The sequence below is a fragment of the Periplaneta americana genome, chromosome 8 (genome assembly GCF_040183065.1).
Source record: "Periplaneta americana isolate PAMFEO1 chromosome 8, P.americana_PAMFEO1_priV1, whole genome shotgun sequence".
NCBI lineage: Eukaryota > Metazoa > Arthropoda > Insecta > Blattodea > Blattidae > Periplaneta > Periplaneta americana.
In genome coordinates, this window is record NC_091124.1 from 96,393,811 (window position 1) to 96,416,137 (window position 22,327).

Genomic DNA, 22,327 nt, shown 5'->3' on the forward strand with positions numbered 1-22,327 from the left:
CAAAATTCATTGCAGGAAAGTGTTGTCATGCATTCTTAATATCTCGTAGTTAAGAATCAAACCAGATAAAGAAGTTTAATTTATTCTAAAACTAATGTATGTCCAGAGAAATAAAATTAGACTCAACTACATTTGAAGACTTAGATGGGTTCCTGACTCAACTATGTTTCAAATAACATTCTTTTACCTTCAGAAATATCTTAAAATAGACAATGTGGTCACGTTTTATACAGTGTTCACATATCATTAAAATTATAAAAATGAGTTTAAAACTGTGGCTGTGGTTGGTCTTCAGTTACACATTTTTCAGGGTTAATGCTGCCCCATCTTCAGAAATTTTTATGGTGAGATTCATTGGCATGATGCCTTCAACAGATGTTGTGCTTCTTTTATTGTCCCAGTTAAGTGCATCGTCGTGCAACATCTACCCAAGACATCACGCCTATGAATCGCACCAAAAACGTTACTGAAGATGGGGGCAGCTCTAGCCTCGAAAAATATATAACTGAAGAACAAGTGCACCTATTTTGTGTGTTCAGACAACTGTTTTAACCCATTTTTTATAATTTTAATTATATGTTAGAATTCTTTACCTTCATTTGCTGTCACATGTGATTCGTCCTCGTCAGTGTTTTCAGAGTGAACCTGTGCATGGACTACTTTCTGATTTTTGTTCAAAGTCTGCCTTCCTCTTCCTTTATCTTCGTAAATATTTCTCCTGACAAGACTACTCTCTATGTTTGTTCTTGAAAATTCTTCTTCTTCACTAGGTGAAATATCTAACAAAAACAAAACTCAGTATAGGTTTATCTCTCTCTTTCTCAAAACGGTGCCAGTTTCTTTGGATTTTCAATGATCAACTAACATTTTTCTGAACTCTGATATTCTGACAGAATCAACTTTAATTTCTGGCAGCAGGAATTCATTACCCCGCCTCCCTAGTAATAAGATGACAATTAGTAGATTTTGATTTTAACATGTGTGAAAAACAGCTAGTAAATATTTTTCTGGAACTCTCTAATTCAAGGATAATATGATTCAAGTACAGGAACTCTATGGCACAAGATCCCTACCTTTAGCCTTCTTCTGAATGAAGCATACTAAGAATTATCATTCTCCAAATCTATCATCCTCAACCAGATTTCAACCCGCAAACATCATAAATAATGACAAAAGTAACCAGGTAGTTTTATTCTTATGTTAATAGGGAGAGAAGTACGACAAGGATGTCCTTTATCACCTATCCTTTTCAACATTTAAGCTTACTTGGAGGATTTAGTGAAGAACAGTTTTCAGAATACCGGTATGGAAAGGGTGACAATAGGAGGAAGAAGAATAAAAGTGTAAAAGTTTTGTTGATGATATGGCACAATAAGAAGAAGAGGAGATGAGAATAAGGGATATGCTATTGGAGCTAAATGACAGCTGTGAGCAGTACTATAGGGAACGAAGATAAATGCAAACAAAACGAAGACTATGATTATCAGAAGACAAATAAAGAACATAAATGTGTGAATTAGAAATGAAGCATTAGAACAAATGGATAGCTTCTAAGACTTAGGGTGTACTATAACCAGTAATATGAGCTACTTCCAGAAGTCAAAAGGAGAATAACAATGGCAAAGGAAGCTTTTAATAGATAATTCCAAATTAAACCAAAGCACTTTTATTATTTCTCTGATGACTCTGCACAACTCAAAAACAGAAACAATTTCATTCACCTTTGCTTTCACGAAGTATGCTAAGAATTACTAGCATCCATTTATAATAATATTACGTACTTTTGTATTATTTTCTTTAAAATGAGTGAACCATATAATATTAAACATGAAGTTTCAATTTTAAGTCCACTGTTGTTTCTAATTTATATTAATAATTTAGCCTTAACCATAAATAATTTATCCCTTGCAGATGATACAAGTATTATTATTTCAAGCAAACAATACGATCACTTTATAAACACTTCTAAATGAATCGAATGAATGGTTCCATGCAAATAAGCGAGCACTTAATTACATTGATAAAACAAATGTAGTCAAATTCTGTATATATAATAGTGCTTAGTTTTTCTACTGCATTAGATTAAATGGAACTCATTTCAAAGAATTTATAAGCACAAAGTTTCTTGGTTTAGAGTTGGATAATCACTTGAACTGGAAAATACACATAGACTATATCATTTCTAAATTGAGCTCTGCCTGTTATCCATTAAGATTCTTATCTTCTCTTGGTGATATAAACATACTTAAAATGTCATACTGTGCACATTATCATTCTGTAATGAAATATGGATTAATATTCTGGTGCAATTTGTCTGAAGCTAAACATATTTTTGTTTTACAAAAGAAAGTACAGTGAGGTTAGTTGGGTACGTTCGAGTTTTCATCTGGAGTCAGCCCAGCTATCCATGTTGGTTACCGTGACGAACAAGCGCACATATTCGGAACTTTTAGACCTACAATCTTACTTTTATAATGCTTGAAAGTTACAGTACTTACCAATCTCACATTCGTTGCTCAAAATGTCCTCCATTTATGCAACACACATTTGATATCTTTTTTATGAAATTTTCAGTCACTCTCGCAAGTTCTTCAGTCTTAATTCCTGGACTATGGGAATTCTCTAGGGCTTTAATTGAAGTAATTTTGTCGCTACACGAACACAACTTTTACTTATTCCAGTTTCCTGCGTTAAACATCTGAAGGATTTCTGAGGGATGTGTTCCAATCTTTCACCAACCTTGCTCAATTTCTCTTCCGACAGAACACAGTGTTTTCTTTTCGGTTTTTCATCGTTTATCGAACCTTTCTCATGGACTTCTTATAAAATATTCTTATTGTATTGGCAGCTGGAACAGGTATCTCTGGAAAATTTTCCCGAAATTTGTATCTTGTCGCCACACAAGATTTTTGTTTCCATACGTATGTATTGTATAGATGAGTAAGTTCATGTAATGAATAAGTCATTACAACAGTAGCCTACATGGAGCACTTTAAACTTAACTTAAATTTTTAAGATTAAAACTTTCACCGCCAACTTAATTCTCACAATGTAACACAACTAAAGCGAAACTGCAGTGTCACTCATTGCTTGCGTGCGCCAAGAATGTGGACGCACTATTCCGGATGATCATGCCATCTTTTGGCGGGGAACGGTTCCTGCAAAACCCAAGCATCCCACACTAACCTCACTATATAAGGATAATGGACGGTGTGCATAAAAGGACATCAGGTAATAAGATTATCCAAAATTTAGAAATCTTGACCTTACCTTGTAAGTAAATTCTTTCCCTAATAATGTTTTATATTAAAAACCAAGTTACATTTATTACTAATCAAGACATTCATAATTTTAATATAAGACATAAATCAGATCTTCATCTATCCTCTGTTAGTCTAGGCTTTTATAAAAAAAGGAGTTAACTATTCATGTATTACAGTATGCACTGTCTAATTATCTTAGAGCTTTGAAGGACCATGAGAAAATGTTTAGAATAGAATTAACCAAATTTCTATATGCACGTTTCTTCTACAAAACTGATGAATTGTTTATGCTTGTAAATTGAATTATTCTACTTGATATGAAATGTACAATTTTGTATAGCTCAACTAAAATATGCTTATAAAATTGAATTAAGCTGTTTACTACCGGCATGTATTGTATATTTTTGTATAGCTGAACTGATAAATAATTGTATATGCTGTAAATTGAATAATAGTCTGTATAGCTCAACGGATGAATTGTTTATGCTAATAAATTGAATTAATGTACTTGATATGAATTGTGCAATTTTATATAGCTTAACTAAGTATGTTTGTCAATTGAATTAATCTGTTCACTATGTATTGTATATTTTTGTATAGCTTGGCTGATGAATAATTGTATATGCTTCAAATTGAATAGTAATATGTATAGCTCAATTGTTTATGCTGTAATTTGAAGTAATTTGCATGATATATTGTATATTATCAGTTTTTGTATATTTCAATTGATTGAATCGTTTATGCTTTTAAATTTAATTAACCTACTTGCTATGTATTATATTTTAGAGCTCAACTGATGAATAATTCTTTAGATTTGTAAATTGAATCATCTGATTCCTATGTACTGTATATTTTTAGTAGAGCCACCAATGCAGCTCAGTCAGCAGACTCACTAGCCTGCTGATCCAGAGCTGTGCTCGGGATTGGGTTAGATCCCCGTTTGGTCTGATTATCTGGTTGGGTTTTTTTCCAAAGTTTTCCCCAAACATAAGGAAAATGCCAGGTAATCTATGGCGAATCCTCGACCTCACCTCACTTCATCTCACCAAAAAATTGTAATCTTGTAAAAATTTTTAGTTTTTCCATACCTTAAAGCTTCAGTACTAATGTAAGATGTATGGAATACAATAAATGAAATGAAATATGTAATAGAAATACGTGCTCTGCTACATATCTTCTCTCTCTGTTACTTTTACAGAGTGACAACAGCATAGGCTTACTTCAGATGAAAAGAATAAGTCGAACCAAGATGCAGTCTTGAATATTATGAGCGACCAAACAACATTCAATTATTCAATTTTCCTTGGAGGTAATACAAACAAGAAATTCTACAAATGTTAGAACATTTTATTTCCTCCCTAATAAATAAAAATTATAAAGAAAAAATCTACAACATAATCATTTTTGGACTCAGTTGTTACATAATGGAATGCATTAGGGAAATGTATGAAAACCATGTTTATTTTATGCTTCATTATTTAAGAATTATAAGATCAGGCTTTCCCTGTTGTTATGGTCACTTACCTGACAGCTGGAGTGTATGTTTTGTCTTGTTTATCATTCTTATGGGTTGCCTGAAAAAAAAGAGGAAAGTTGTTATTAGAAAATGCAGATTTTAAATAGTTAAAAATGTAGAAAATAAACACAGGAACAATAATCAAATAGAAGAGATGAAAGTCGTATACCGGTACAAGTCTAGAAATCCAAGAGGAAGTCAGATAAAATGCTTTCCAGCAATCAAGATATTTTTTGAACAGAATACTGCCTTTTTAATTCCAGACTCTAATGCAATGTCGAAATCTATGATTACTTTTAATTTCATAGAGTCAGCAGGTGTAATAAAAAAAAAAAACTAGTATTGTCCAGAGTGAAATAAGAAATGCAATTTTGGTACATAGATTTGAAAACTACTTCCCCATACACCAACTAGTACTATACCTCAATCTGCACAATAATAAAGAATTGAAATACAGAAGAAATTTCTATAAGAAAGCTGATGAATAATGTAGGGCCAAAAACATAGTCATACAAAACATTACAGAAAATAAACAAATGAAATGAAAAAAATTTAGTTGCTGAATTCTTCCCCTTTATTGGACATGATTGTCATAACGCATCCTCTACTAACAAGAAAACTGTTAACCCAGTGCTGGTCGCTATATGAGCATTTAGCTAAGAATCACACCAAAATGGAAGATGTTGCAAGTCTGTCCCTCCCTCTAGCTGACTTTTTAAGTGTTGGCTATTACCTACTAAAAGAATTTTCTTCGAACAATATACAGTACTTTGTATAGAAAATATTTCTCAGACCAGTAGCTCAGTTATGAGGGAATTACTGCCTCATGTCTCTGTAAAGTCTATGGAATACTATTCCTCTTCGGGTTTATTACTTCCCTTTAAAAGCTCCTAAACCTTTCCTTGAAAGCAGATATTTCGCCAAACAATTTATAAAGGCATATTTGGAATCCACCTTCCAAAAGGACACGATAAGGGGATGATGATGATGATGAATTTACCCTTTCCTAAAATAAAATAAAAACATGTACTTTGCAGTAGAAAAGCCAGTTGAACATCACAGGGCTGGAAATATTAAAACAGGTATAGATATTCGTTTCATAGGAACTATATAGGGCTATTATGATACATCAAAAGAAAGCCCCATGTCTTAATAAAATGTGTGTTGTCACTTCAGCTTGGTATTTCACTGCAATTTAAAGGACGCTAAGGTTATTATTGCGTATTTGTGACAGTCACCAAATGTTAATGCAAAGGATATAAAATGGAGGTGATAAAGTCTGAGATTAGAGTATTACTAAAGCACTATTCGGAACAAGATTATAAAGCTGCTGCTGCTGCTGCGACTTGAAAAATATGTAAAGTCGCGGGTGAAAGTGTTGTTGATGAGTATATAGCACAATGATGGTTCTAGTGTTTCAATAATGGAGTAGGAGATTTTAAATGTTTACAATGTCCTGGAAGACCTAAGGTATGAAATATTAAGGACATAGCTTAATTTCGGAAGAAAATCCACAAAAAAAAGTACTCATAGGTTGTCAGAAGAACTTGGTGCTTCCAAAAATACATTACATCGCCAAATAAAGACGCTTAGAAAATCATACAGAAGTTTTATATCTATACCTTATGAACTGACGTCTGAACAGGCCAACACAGAATGGATATCTGATGTCACTTTATTGCTAATCAAATGGATTATTGATTTATCAGGAGAATTGTCACATGTGATGAAAAATGGGTATATTACCATAACCCTGACACCTCAAACACTCTCATTAGCCTATTGTTAACTAAAATTGGTTTGGCTCCAAAGTAATGTTATGAGTCTGGTGGAATTTTGAAGATGTGATTCACTGGGAGTATCTTTATTCTGAACAGTCAGAATGAGTTCATGAAGTTTTGAGAGAAAGGTACCTGACATTAGTTTAATCTAAATAGAACTATCTTGCAATAACACAATGCAAGATCCCCATACCGCTCGAACCATGAAAAAAAATTCAGAAATTTGAAGGAATTATACTGCTACCACACCCAGCATATATCCCTGATCTTGCGCCTTCAGATTATCATCTGTTTCCATCCATGGTCCACATCCTGTGTGGAAGAAATTTTCAAAACTTGGAAACTGTTGAAATGGGTATAACTGAATTCATCGCACAAAAACCAGAAACTGGTATCACTGCAGGATAACATATCTTGCTGAAAGGATTGTATCTAATGGCCTTTCCTTTGAAGATTTTGATGCAAAACAAGACTTACTTATGAGACAATATATGTATAATGCTGTAAAATGTTTCTTTTCCACTGCATTTCTTTGACATATTTTCTTTTCAAATAAATTTTTTTATATTTGTCCCACATAAATGAAGGAATATTGACAAATTTTAACCCTCTTACCAAGCAAATTTTCAAGCATACATATGGCAAGCATTATTATGTTGTATGAGCTGTGTATGTATGTATGTATGTATGTATGTGTTGAATCTTGAACAATAATTTTATTCATTCATTTCATTCATTCATTCATTCATTCATTCATTCATTCATTCATTTATTATATTCCATAGATCTTACATGAGCAATGAAGCTTTAAGATGTGGAACAAGTCAAAATTTTACAATATTACAATTACAATTTTTACAAATTTTTACAATATTTTACAATTTTTACAGTTTTACAATTTAGTAATTTTCTACAATTTTCTGCAATTTTTTACAATATTTTGGCGAGATGTAGTGAGATGAGGTGAGGTCCGAGGATTCGCCGAAAGATTACCTGGCATTTGCCTTTTGGTTGGGGAAAATCTCGGAAAAAACCCAACCAGGTAATCAAATTATCTTCAATAATAAGCATAATAAACAAAATAAATCAAATTTGCGTTCTGTAGCTCGTCTACTATTGCTGAAAATAAGAACAGAAACAGAAAGAAGTCTTACATGGGTTGTGGATTCATGGGTGCCTCATCACTTTCCTCAGCAACTGGTATGTTGTTCCCACCTGAATTTTTAGTTTTCTTCAAGATTTTTATTGCATCGTTCCTTTCTCGTTTGTTATGTATCTAAAGAATATAAACAGAAAAATTAATAGATTTCTATTCTTACACAATGGAAATTTTATGTTAACAGGCTACAATTAAGTGAAGCTACTTCCATGGAAAAAAAAAAAAAAAAAGCATTTAACCACTTATTATAAGCAAGTTCTATGACACTTGTCATAAATCCCAGTTTCAACTCTATTTCCTTAACAAAACAAATATTTACATTAACTACAGATTTCTTATATACCACAGTTTCAAGCTTCACAACCACTTTTAATTCAACAGTTTCACGAAAATTTAACTGAAAAACTGTCTGTTTACAGTGTGTCAAAAGATTTGGTCGTAAATTAAGAACCATTACCAGCTCCAAACAGAATAATTTCTGAACGGAATTCCAAGTTCCATCTGTGGTACAACAGAAGCTGTGCCTACTGCATTCAACCTTTGCTACTCTATAAGACTCACTTTTACTGGATTCAATCTGTGGTATTACAAGACCCAAGTGTACTGAATTCAATCTGAGGTACCACAAGACCATTTCTATCAGATTATATCTGTGAAACAACAAGACCCATATCTACTGGATTCAATCTGTGTTAATGTAACACTATTGGATTCAATATGTGGTATTATACAGAATTCCCTCGCATTCTGTGCAGGCATATGACAGCAACAAATACTGCGACAACACTCGCAACATCTGGTTGGTGTTTCGTGATAAACTCGCTAGTTGAGACTAGAGATGATATAAAGCACGTCTGAGGCAAAACACGACACTGATCTTGCAGCTGATAGTGTATGCAGCAGACCAATTGTGAGCTCAAAGCAGCAGTCGTGTTTTATGTTCAACTCTTGTACAATTTATTGGGTTAGTTGTGCTAGTTTAAGGTATACATCGACTCTAGAAATGTTAGTTTTCTTAAAAATTTTAGTAAATAATGTTTTTGCCTAATCTGAAAGCTCATTTTTTCGTTTCCAAATATATATAACTTGTACCCATTATCTAAAAAATTTCATAATTATTTGGGCATTCACAATATAAGCACACTATACTTTCTATACCTTATGACATCTTCAGTGTCTGTTTTATCCTATTTCACATTTTCCGACATTTATTAGCCTTCCAACGGACAAAAAGTAGATTTCCAATTAGGCAAAAGACTTCATTGAGATACCAAATTAAAATTTAAACATATGGCTATGTTGTAAACTAAAATTATTATTTTCAATCGATAATTATTTTATTCCCCCCAAATTTATATATACAGTAAAACCTTGATAAGACGCGCCCGCTTATTATGTTATCCTGTGTAATAGGCTTTTTTTGTCTGGTCCCTGAACATTTAATATATAATGCCTTTATAAAATACCCCGTTTGTTGCGCTCAAGTCCCGCATAATACGCTATTTTTGTGGAATATTTTCGATGTAATTTTCAGCAATGTAGGCTACTATAACAGCAATGAATCATTTTGGCCATTGAACTTACTGGTGCCATTAACCTGAAAAGTATTGCATTCGAACCTTTACCTGCGCATTTAAACCCTCATACTATACAATACCCCACCCTCTTGTTACGCTATCTTATTCGACCCTTTACCTGCGCAGCTTACAGTTACAATAATCCTCCCTCTTGCTAATCCTCTCTTTCTCAAGCAACATTCCTCACTCGACCGTAATAAAATTCTGGAAATTTTTGCTGGTCAGTTTGTTATCTTTTAGTGTATTGAAGTGTCTGTGTGATTACAATGAGTGTTACACGAAAAGCGCTTTTTGTGTCTGAAAAATTCGAAATCTTACGAAAGTACGATGAAAACTGTACTCTTAATCAGAAACAACTGTCTGATTCGTTAGGAATCCCATCATCGGCATTAATAACGATAATAAAAAATCGCGACTCAATCACTGCAGCTGCGACGTCGGGAGGATGTAAGCACAAGAGAGTGAAGTGTGGTAAACATGAGGACTTGGAGAACACGCACATGGCAAACAACTATAAAGGACTCTCTTCGAAAGAATTAAGTACAGTACATACATACAGTATCGTAAATGCCTTTAACGTACAGTACAGTAATTACATAATGGAGTAATACTGTATTACCTTTCATGAATCATGTATTTCAATAAAGAAAAATGCTAATAGATACTGTATATAAGTCAAAATTAGTATACCCGCCTAATACGCGGTCCCGGTTAATATACGGTTTACTCGCGGTCCCTTGAACAGTGTCTTATCGGGGTTTTACTGTATTTTTTTCTAAAGTGCTCATATAATGTGGCATATCTTTTGAATGATTCAAAATAAATAAATAATTTTAGTATGTAACATTCTCCATATGTAGGGGATCATTTTGGCGAAAGAAGTTTTAGCCTAGGTCAATTTCTAATGGAATTAGGTCGGTCCAAAATTTTGTTCATGTTTCTCCAAAAAAATTGTCTTTTGGCCCCTAAATTTGATTTTTAAGTTTGAATTATACAAATCGCTCTGTTTACTCCCAAGAATCATGTCACGAAAGTTTGAAAAACATTAAAGAAAAAATGTGGATTTTTATTCTAAGAGCCGATGTATATCTCTTAACCCTTCGTTACTCGCGTTAAATTCCGTAACGCCAGTACTCACCTGGATTACAATGGTAATCCACATTTGTTTTTGTTTACAGACAAGGTTTAAACATTGGAATTAGATTTAAATGTTAAGAAATAATATTCTTTTCAGTTATAACAGTAATGAGAATGGATATTTTACGCATAACGGAACGTATTACATATAAATATTAATAATGAAATGGATAGTACACAAATTGCATTCAAGTGACATGTTTGCATAATATTTCCACACTGGTCGTGTCTTTGAGTCATAATTTATTGTTGCATCATAGTTATGAGTTAGTTCACTATCATCATAATTATGTAGGTTATCTAGCATTGTTGCTCACTCGATGTTTGAAGGTCATCTGAACTCTTGATCTCTCTTAATCTCTCCCACGGGAAACGCAAGTTCACTACTGCTGACCTTACTTACGTCATATTTGATAACCGAATACCTCACTCAGGGGTGTAGCAATGAAAAAATTCAGGGATGTAACAATCATTCTCACTTCACTTGTAATATTTTACAGATGTTTTTGTGTATTGTAAGAAGGATATTGATGCACTTTCATGTTTATGTTTGCATTTCACACTTTACACACGTGAGTCTAATCTACATCTGATTCAATTATCTGAGTAGGCCTATGCATTTCTTCTACACAGTTCAAACAAATTACATCTGAATGAGTAGGACAAATTCTCTTCAAGCACTGGGAACAAGATTGTCTTGTGCTCTTGTTTCTTGTTCTACCACACATGTAGCACCTACCAATACCTTCTGGCCGTGTTCCTTCTTCTTGACCTGTTTGTGGAATGCCTAACAGTTGCTCTCCTCTTCTCTTTATTTCTCTTGGAATTGTCTGTTGGGTGATACGCTCGGAAATTAGTGGCTTCATTAGGTCCAGAGCAAGGGTTTTTAGGAAGTTTTTCCGTAGAATTTTTTGTTTGTTTGCAGAATAAACAACAAGAGCATTGACACCTGCTATGTTCAGTAAGTCAAAGAAAATAGTCAGAGGCCAGCGGCGTGAATTTCTGCTTACATCATAGGCTGAGCATAACTGATCCAGGACATCCACAGCACATTTAGTTCTATTATAAAAATATATTATTTCAGGCTTCTGGCTTCCTCCTGTTTCCTCATCCATTGCCTTATCATAATGCATGGTTGATAATGCTAACACTGTTTTGTTTTTCTTCGGTACATACGAAATAATTGTGCAGTTTTCATTGAATCCAAACAATGTACTGTTAACTTCCCTGTCTTGAGTAGTTGTGAAATGAGGAGGGATTTCTCTTTTGTTTTTTCTTTTCAAGGGTCCTACAAGTGTAATTTTGTCATTTTCTAGAAGATCTAAACACAGAGGTATGCTCGTGAACCAGTTATCGGTGGTCACATTTCTTCCTGTTCCTTTGATGGGATGAACCAGCCTCTTCACCACTGCATGTGCACTGTTACTTTGGTGAAATGGACCATCTGGTTGAATACCAGCATAAATTTCCAAGTTATGAGTGTAATATGTTTTCACATCCACCATAGCAAAAATTTTGATCCCATATTTTGCTGGTTTAGTAGGTATATACACTTTCATGGGACATCGTCCTCTGAATGCAACCAACTGCTCGTCTATAGTTACATATTCGCTTGGAATGTAGCACCTTTATGAATTCTGAACAAATAACTCGAACACTTCACGTACAGCAGCCAGTTTATCAATTTCTTTCCTTTCCTGCCTGTCATGAATGTTATCAAAGCGTAGACATCGTAACAAAAATTGGAATCTATTGTAGGTCATAGTCAGGTAAATTGACTCTATACCTGTGCCATTTTTATCCCATAGTTCTCTTACGTTCAGTCTTCCCGATTTCAAAGCACCAGCAAGATACAAAATACCTAAGAGTGCTCGAATTTCAACGTCATTTGTTAATTTGCAATCTCTGTCATGTCCGTAATTACGCTTCACTTTTTCAATATAAATATTAGTACACCTTACTATTACATTGATTATTGTCTGATCAATAAAGCAGTCAAAACATTCTGTGTGTGTCCGCGCATTTTTTGCAGCTCTTTTAGGGCCCGGTAAATGAATCACTATATTTTGTGCTCTTCTTCTCCCTCGTAGAGATACTGGTTCTTCCTGCCAAATTGTAGTGTTGTCTCTTCCCGTATAGCAGTTTCCATCATTTATAGACATTAGTCTTTCATCACCATCACCATAATCATCATCCTCCTCCTCATTGTCTTGTTCTGAATTAGAATCGTGAACTTCATTCAAAAGATCTTCTTTGTTGCTTTCATCATCACTTTCATTTTCAATGCCAACATCCAGATCTTCATCTAGCCACTTGCAAATATTGCTTGTATTTTCCGTGCCCAGTGGAGCCAACTACAAAGAGGATGGAACAATATCACACACTTTTTTCATAAAGTTCCTGCATTGCATCACTCATAACCATATAAAAACTATTTCACTTACCTGAGTAAGAAACTGACGTCAGTACTCGCGTGGATTACAATGGTAATCCACTCGGAAAAACTGCGTATAACTTGATAAAACTCCGTATAACTTTCCAAAGCGTTGCGACAAATACGTCTAAACACCAGTAATGCCTCACTTAGACTGTGACGAGAAATTGCATTGACGCTCAGCTACGCAGTGCTGCAGGCGGTGACGTAATACAGGATTAAATATCAGTGGATTACTATTGTAATCCACGCGAGTACTGAAGGGTTAACCTTGTTGTTTTGGCACCAAAAAGGTACATATTACAGCAAGATTTTTATGCTAGTGCATTAGTGAATCAAGAGTGTTGATTGTAGAAAAATGCGAAGAAATTTGCAACAAAATTTCCTGACATTCAGGTTTCGCATTGAACAGTATAACGAATCTCGTTAAAAATCGAGAGAAACGAGTTATGTAGTGAATAAAAGTACCAAGAACAAACCATGTGTAGGTGCTTACTGAGGAATAACTCAGTGAAATAGGCGAAAGATTAGAAACTTCTCCTTAGACTTGCATAAGAAATAGATATTTCTAAAACCACAGAAATCCAAGGATCATGAAACAGGAACATGAGCATGAGAACGTCAATTTTCTTAAGAGATGTCAGGAATGTGTAACAGCAGGAGGACATCTTTTCCAACATCTCTTATAACCAAAGTAAGTACAAGGACATCATCTGACAACAGCAGAAGGACATAATTTCCAACACCTCTTATAATCAAGTTAAGTTCAATGATAGAACAATTTTGTAGTTACTATTGCAATTTTATGGAAAAGTCATTTCAACTTCCAAGTAGAATGGAATCCGCTAGCCACGTGATGGCGAGTGTGAGACTGAGTCGCTCACTGCCTGACCAGCATAGAATGCTGTAGAACACTCAATATAAGACTCATATTTCATGGATTCAATCTATGATACATTAAGACCTCTGTCAACTGGATTCACTACGGTACCATAAGACATTCAATCTGTGGCACTATAAGACTCTTATCTACTAGATTCAGTCTGTGATACTACAGGGGAGAGTATGCTATATCAAACTGCATCTAGTATAGAAGAATACACGTTTCCCCTATCAGACAACAGATGTTCGCACCTGATTGACATAGGTGTATTGCCTTATTCTACGTCTGTATACTATATTCAGTTGGCGCCACTGTCTTGACCATTATGCACCACAGGAGACATTTTGTGTTTTACGTGTGCTGTTGCTGTGTACCAATTAAAGTTTGAAGAATTCTCTTGCTGTTTCTGTAAGTACTAGAACAATGTTATAGTCCCGTCGCTCTAATTTCTGGCAGCCAATCGCATTGCAGGTCGACTACATTTAAATGTGTGCATCTTGTGATTCGCTGAGGAAGACGTTATTCATTTCTTAAGGCTCGATAAATACTTAATATAATCGCCCGCCATTTTGGCTCTTTCGTTGGCGTTCGCAGAAAGCACACAAAGACGTTATTTGCCGCACAATTATTTGCTCAATTGCAGTGCATTTGATTTATTATCATAGGAGCTACGACATGATAATATTTAACGGTGTAGCAAATAGATTCCTCGTATGGTAGCTCGGCAACGAAAGAACAAAAATGGCGAACGATACTACCTACCTAGTAGACTTTATAGAGCCTTCACTTCCCAAGACGTAAGCAAAGAGGAGGAGTCACGCCGGGAATAACAGTGTCGCGACTATAATTGCACAATTTTCCTCTTATTAAGCAATTATTTAAGATAATTGATTTTGCTAAGTTCATAATAGTACTGATATGATTACAAATTTTCCTAGAAATATTCCCTTATAAGCAATACTTTTAGCTTATAGATTTTGCTAATTTTTATAATGTCACTGATACAATTATAAATCTTCCCCTTATTAAGCAATTTTCTTGAACATTTTACACTTATCAAGCCATTATAATTCTACTGATAGATGTAATTATCACTGACTTCTTATTCTAATAGTTAGAGAATTAAAAACAGTTGCTCAAAAATAGCCACTATTAACACAATACATATTACTGCATAGGTATTACATAATCACATTAAAACTGTACACACACAATTCAAAAATAAATTTATCTGAAAATTAATTCACTTACTTATAGTTTTTAAGGAACCCGGAGGTTCATTGCTGCCCTCACATAAGTCCACCATCAGTCCCTATCCTGAACAAGATTAACTCAGTCTCTACAATCATATCCCACCTCCGTCAAATCCATTTTAATATTATCCTCCCACCTACGTTTCGACCACCCAAAGGTCTTTTTCCCTCCGGCCTCCCAACTAACACTTTATATACATTTCTGGATTTGCCCATACTTGCTACATGCCATGCCCATCTCAAAAGTCTCGATTTAATGTTCCTAATTATGTCAGGTGAAGAATACAACACGTGCAGTTCTGCATTGTGTAACTTTCTCCATTCTCCTGTAACTTCATCCCTCTTAGCTCCAAATATTTTCCTAAGAACCTTAACCTCAAATACCCTTTACCTCTGTTCCTCTCTCAAAGTGAGAGTCCAAGTTTCACAACCATACAGTACAACCGATAATATAATTGTTTTATAAATTCTAACTTTCAGCTTTTTTGAGAGCAGACTGAATGATAAAAGCTTCTCAACCGAATTATGTGTTTAATTCTCTCCCAAGTGTCATTTATATTTGTTACTGTTGTTCCAAGATATTTGAATTTTTCCACCTCTTCAAAGAATAAATTTCCAATTTTTATATTTTCATTTTGTGCAATATTCTGGTCACAAGACATAATCATATGCTTTGTCTTTTCGGCATTTACTTCCAAACCTATCTCTTTATTTGCTTCAAGTAAAATTTCCGTATTTTCCCTAATAGTTTGTGGATTTTCTCCTAACATATTCATGTCATCAGCATAAACAAGCAGCTGATGTAACCCGTTCAATTCCAAACTCTGTCTGTTATTCTGCACTTTCCTAATGGCATATTCTAGAGCAAAGTTAAAAAATAAAGGTGATAGTGCATCTCCTTGCTTTAGCCCGCAATGAATTGGAAAAGCATATTTAGATGAAAAAATTTTCCCAATCATAAACTATATTCAATACAATATAAAAGTTCGCATTTGCTTGAGTATGATGACTGACTGAGCTGTGAATATGTTAAAAAAATAAAGTAGGTAATCTAAAGATATAAAGAAGTCGGGAAATCACGAACTACACACCATATCACTGTTTTTCTCACCCAATAATAATAATAATAATAATAATAATAATAATAATAATAATAATAATAATAATAATAATAATAATAATAATAATTTTAAAATGAAAAGCATACATCAGCCCCATGTGAAATATACAGTGTCATCACAATTTAGATTAGATCAGTGAAGTCCTCAGGAAATTATACTTATCAACACTTGTTTCTTTATTGATATTAATGTGATAACAAAATAAATGTAACAATTTCGCTTGTTTTGAAGTCAATATTGACACAATCATTAAAGGTTAGACGATTTATAATGGCTTTCGTTTGTTAAGCTGGTCCCTAATGAGAATAATGTGTGAGCAATGAATGTGCAACTGTTGAGGCTGTAAGCAAGAATTAAACAAAGCAACAATTTAGCCAGGAGAAACATTTTCCTTCTGTCATCAGTTTTGTGACTGTTCTCAGTTCTGTACAGCTTTTAAGTACAGTTCGCAACTCGAAAACGATTTTTTTTGTCCAATGGCAAGGCCAGGAAAACGAAAATGGAATACGAGGAATTGACAGAATGTGTAAGGAAATATCTGTCATCACTCCAACAATTTTAAAATTTTAATGTAACAACTTAGCAAATCATTTTCACAACGAACACTACATGATGAGTACAACATTGACATTATCAAATGAAAGCTGGCCCATTACACATAAATATAAAAACCAAAAAGGATCCGGTGTTGTCATGCCCTGTACCGCACACAGCACATTTTAACACAAATCAGCCTTTAATTTACAACCCACAACAAAAAAATATAACAGTACTAGTGAAAGTGAAACAGAATAAATCATGTGCAAAGAATCCTTCCAGGAAGACTGGACAAAGTTTAACTTATGTCAGGGTTTGGCACAAAACAGCTGTACTAACAAAGAAACAAATGCATAGAAGAAAGTAGCAAGTGTTGCAGTATGGAGAAATTTGAGGAAAGCCAGCATCTCTTAACAATGAACAAATACACTGAAAATAAAATACCTGAGAAGATTGCTAAAATAAAAAATAAAAGGAAGGTACTATTAAATGAAAGTAAAGTTACTGAGTTGACAAGTAAATTCAATTTTGGCAGGTATGCATTTTCTAGACTCACCGATAATAACTTTTTTTACTTGGTTAGAAACTACTTAGCTATATTTTTTATTTCTAAATTTAATAGCTTTGTTAATCCATGTTGAATGCAGACAACATAATATACTGGCACAGATACGTAGACGACATACTCATACTATACAAAGGAAACAGACGACAAATACACAAACTACACCAATACATAAACAAAATACATCCAAAACTCCAATACACACTGGAACTCGAAAACAATAACTCCATAAATTTCCTAGACATCACCATAACAAAAGTTGACAACAAACACACCTTCAAAATATACAGAAAACCAATCACCACACACATACACAACACATCTAATCACTCCACACAACACAAACATGCTGCATTCAGGACAATGGTACACAGATTACTCAACATACCCATGAGCCAACAACACTACAATGAAGAAGTGAACACAATCTAATACATAGCACAAGAAAATGGTTACAGCCCAAACACAATAGACAACATCATAAGGAAGACAAAACAAAAACTCAACAAAACCCGAAAACACACAAAAAACAACACAACACAAACACAAGAAATACATCACACTAACATACGAAAACAAAAACACACACAAAATCGCATCCTCATTCAGAAAGCAGAAATACAACATAGCATACAGAACAGAAAACACACTACAAAGACATCTCAACACACAAAAAAACAAACAAATAAATACAACCACACAGGCGTATACAAACTCACATGCAATAGTTGCGACAGTTTCTACATTGGACAGACAGGCAGATCATTCCAAACTCGATACAAAGAACACATTAAAGCAATAACCAGAGGACACAATACATCTACATATGCCGAACACATAACTAATGCTAACCACACATACAATAACATAAATACAGACATGGAAATCCTACACATACAACCCAAAAACCAAAAACTCAACACACTAGAACAATATGAAATATACAGACACACTAAAACACGCCCTGATCAAATTCTCAACACACAGATCAATTTCAGGACACACACACTATTTGACACCACATTTCAACACTTTTCAACAATCGAACGCACCCACACAACAGGCAGCGAAGTTCGAGATGACGCCTAGATCTAGTAGGCTCTGAGGATGGTGTGAAGAAGCACCGAAATAGCTGTAAGCCGCATGCTTACACAATTAACACGAGTAAGATCGCCATTTAATCAATTATTAATAGTTTTGAAGGTACGACAAAAGAATACTATGAAATAAAATTAAGAAATGAAGGCTTACCAACGAGAGAGAGTTTATACGAACTATATAAGTATATAAGCAAAAGAGGTATGGAAAATACTAGAATAAGAGACGATTTAGATATGCTAGCTGCACATTGCAGATTGAAACGTGAAGTACAACTTAGGAAGGTGAACAAAAACTGATTGTAACAACATACTAAAATGAGTTGAGTCTTGTGCAAGTGCAAGATAAAACAAAACTTTTTTTTGTATATTAAATATTTAAATTGTAGAAATTGTATTTAAATAATAGTATATCTATGTATAAAATTATAAAGTGTGTAATGTAAGGGTTTAAATGATTACTTGTATGTACTTTGTCTGTGAACTATAACATAATAAATATCATATCACTTTAACCACATTACTCAACAGGATTCAGAATTCAACTTTCTGAGCTGTCATGTTTCTTACATAAATGCATTTTCAATTTTCAGGTACTCAAATCTAACACATTATCAATACTCACTGCTAATTCCAGTGTGTCTGCATCATCTTCATTACGAGGGATAGATTGACTGGAACAGAGAAACAGATACATTCACAAATTCTGCACAAACATTTCTGATGGCATAAAAATATTTGCTCTATGTTCAACACTCTGACATTACATATTTTATGCTTCTACTTACAAAATTCTTAAATATAACTTCAATCTTTTTTTTTCTTTCTTTTCCCCTTCACCCCAGATCATCCATGCTTCTATGTTACTTAGTACAGTAATACACACAATAGAGTGAACCTTCACAAGGTTGTGATGTAATGCAAGAAAATTACACAATATACAAGGCACAGACAACACAGACGTACAGACAACAGAGTTGCCATGTTCTCACAATAGAAAGAGTGCTTTCCATAAAAGAATTACCTATGAAGTCTTCTGATTTCATAATCATTTTCAAATTGTGTACTTCATACAACAGGTACCGTATCACTCAAGTACATTTACACTGTATTACACTAGACCTGAAGGATCACCTACTTTGTTGGGCCCATTACGACTGGCTACTCCACAGCTATTCAAACAGAACAAAATAACAACCCGAAAAAAACCTGAAGATGCATCTGGACTTTAAATACTGGGTTGAGGGTTAAAGACAATCCAAGATGAGTACCTATACTGTATAAGAGAAGAAAACTGGAATCCTCTCATTGCTAACTTCGGAAAAATAATATCTCTACTATAAATATAAACTGCCAAATTCAATGAGTGAAAAGTTTTGCTACATCTACATAAAAATTTACTTGAAAAATACATTATAAAAAAATTATGGATTAACCTAATGATAATCCTTAACAATTAACAGACATGAGCTTTGTGCTCGATAATGCATCTCTATTTCAATCCACATGAATGAGTGAGAATCTTAAAGCAATATCCCCACAAATCTCTGAGCATCATGTAATTGCTTAGTTTCAATTTGGAATACATTCTAAAAAATAACATATACTATAATAATAATAATAATAATAATAATAATAATAATAATAATAATAGTTTTATTTTCCCTGGCAGAGTTAAGGCCATCAGGCCTTCTCTTCCACTCAACCAGGATCAAATCACTTACAGAAAAAATGCATACCGGTATACAAATATGAACTTAAAAATAATAATAAACATAATTGAGTAAAAAAGAGAGATTGAATACATATACACAATCAGTATTAACTTTGAAATAACAAGAATAAAAAAAAATATATGTAATAAAAAAAAAAGAGACTGAATACATAATCACAAACAGAAAAATACATTCTAGTATACAAGTATTAACTTAAAAGAAAAAAAAAAGAATTAATACATATGAATATAATCTCACAACTACAGGAATAGTACAATTAGTATGATCAACACAGCACGTGTTACATTGAGACAATGACAATTACCTAGATATTAGTGTTAATGGAAAAATAAAGTAATGACTGTGTAAAATAATAATAATAATAATAATAATAATAATAATAATAATAATAATAATAATAAATAAAAATTATACCTAAAAACTAGTTCTGTGCATAAAATCACAATTAAAAATGGCATTCATTATCACAATGAATATGTTGGACTATAGGCCTAATTCATCTCATAATGGAAAGTTCATTGACTCGTTTAGCTCTAAAATGGAATAGATTACAGCCATTCTTAATTGTGTATCAGCAAATAAAGACTGCATAATAGCCCATAATGGCAAGTTTTGAGGATAGTGAATATTGACAAATTACATAGAGGGAAACAAATGTTGCATATTTTTTTTTATGAATTTGACACTTTTTATAATGTGACAATAATGCAGAACAATTCATTTGTTTTTGAATGCATCTGGCTGCAAAGTGGGACTGGCCAAACAATCCAGCACAAGCATGCAAGCACAAAACCAATTGACTGGTCATTGGGCACACTGCTTGTTTTCACATACTACACTGTGTTGCTACAATACTGTTCTGCTATAGTGTGGAGGTTTACTCTGGAACAGTGAGTTTTCATTTGATATAGCTATGTAAGAAGTGAATTTGCAAGTCATTACTGGAGGAAATTTAGCGAACATTTTCAAAATTTTAATGTAAAAGGAGAACACAACTCATTACACTGCCAACAAATTTAAATATATTATTGATTATGGGCAAAAAATAAAAAAAAATAAGCGTCATGTTTGGACAGAAGAAAGACTTGCTGATATCAGCATGATCAGTTACAAAGATTACCTACGAGATATCTGTTTAAGCTCATCCAATAACTGGAATTTCTTACTCTTTTACACAACAAGTAAGTTAAACAAACATGTAAAACTTCAACACTAGAAAATCACAGAAGTGCAAGTGCTAAGATGTACAAATCCAGAACAAAAAATAAATTATTGTAATTGGTGTTTGCCTTCAGTCAATGGCAGTATTTTAAATCCTGAGCCTGTAATTTTCACTGATGAAGCCTAGTTCCATTTACACAGACATGTAAATCCATAAAATTATTGATAACTTACTGGTCATCAGAAAATCCCAGACTTCCTCATGCAACACTATGATGAGATCCTAAAATTGGGGTAAGGTGCACAATTAGTATGAAACAAATATTTGGGCTTATTTTCTCCACAGCACAAAATATGGAAGCGTTTTCAATTTATGAAGTTCATGGTCTGTTGCAATTATGTCACTCTGCGCTAGTTTCCAGACAGAGAGCTGTGCAATGTTTACTTGACTTCTGTGTTTCATTGGATTGTTGAGGTCAAGTGTGTAAGCTAAAAGTATGGTGTCTAATTACACTGGCCAACAGTCATTTTACACCAGGCATAAAACTAACAAATTCTCACTAATTTCGACCTCCTGAACTCAAAAATAACAAGCAAAATGTTCCATCAGTTCGGGTTTTCGAGATGCATAATATAATTCATTTTCCATACATTTTATTTAAAAAATCACCGTAATTTTGTTTTACAAATGTGACAACCCATTATGTGAAAACAATATTAGTATAAGTAGGCTATCATGTTAGAAGTACTTTTAGAATCGGAAATTATTTTATTGCCCTTTTACGAGTCTATTTGGAGGGGGTGAAACAGGTTCATGGTATGAATTCGCTTGAGATATGTATTTCTTCCACTGTGAGCTTTAATGACATTACTATAGTTTATATTTTGCAATAGACCACCTTGTCCAAACAACTCCTAGAAGCGAAAATTGTTTTATTGCCTTTTTCGGTTCCATTTGGAGGGAGAAAAACAAGTTCACCTTATGAAATAGCTTCAGTTTACCAGAAGATTCCCATGGTGTTAGTATTCTGTGCAAGACATGTATTTCTTTAAAATGTACGTTAATGATAATATTCAAAGTACGAATGGTTTATATGTGCGGATTTG

At 33.7% G+C, this 22,327-nt stretch overlaps 1 protein-coding gene across 7 annotated transcripts in view; it reads right to left on the bottom strand.

Annotated features, from left to right (window-relative positions):
* The window catches only part of LOC138704910 (uncharacterized), a 148,043-nt gene that overhangs the window by 87,834 nt on the left and 37,882 nt on the right, over nt 1-22,327 (bottom strand). For 6 of the 7 annotated variants that reach the window (XM_069833311.1, XM_069833309.1, XM_069833304.1 and 3 more), the window contains exons 3-6: nt 18,949-18,997; nt 7,715-7,836; nt 4,788-4,837; nt 594-779 (exon numbers count right to left, since the gene is read on the bottom strand). In XM_069833311.1, the coding sequence (XP_069689412.1) occupies nt 594-779; nt 4,788-4,837; nt 7,715-7,836; nt 18,949-18,997 (407 nt within the window). The remainder of the gene's footprint in view (nt 1-593; nt 780-4,787; nt 4,838-7,714; nt 7,837-18,948; nt 18,998-22,327) is intronic. The other variant, XM_069833310.1, reaches the window with a different exon arrangement.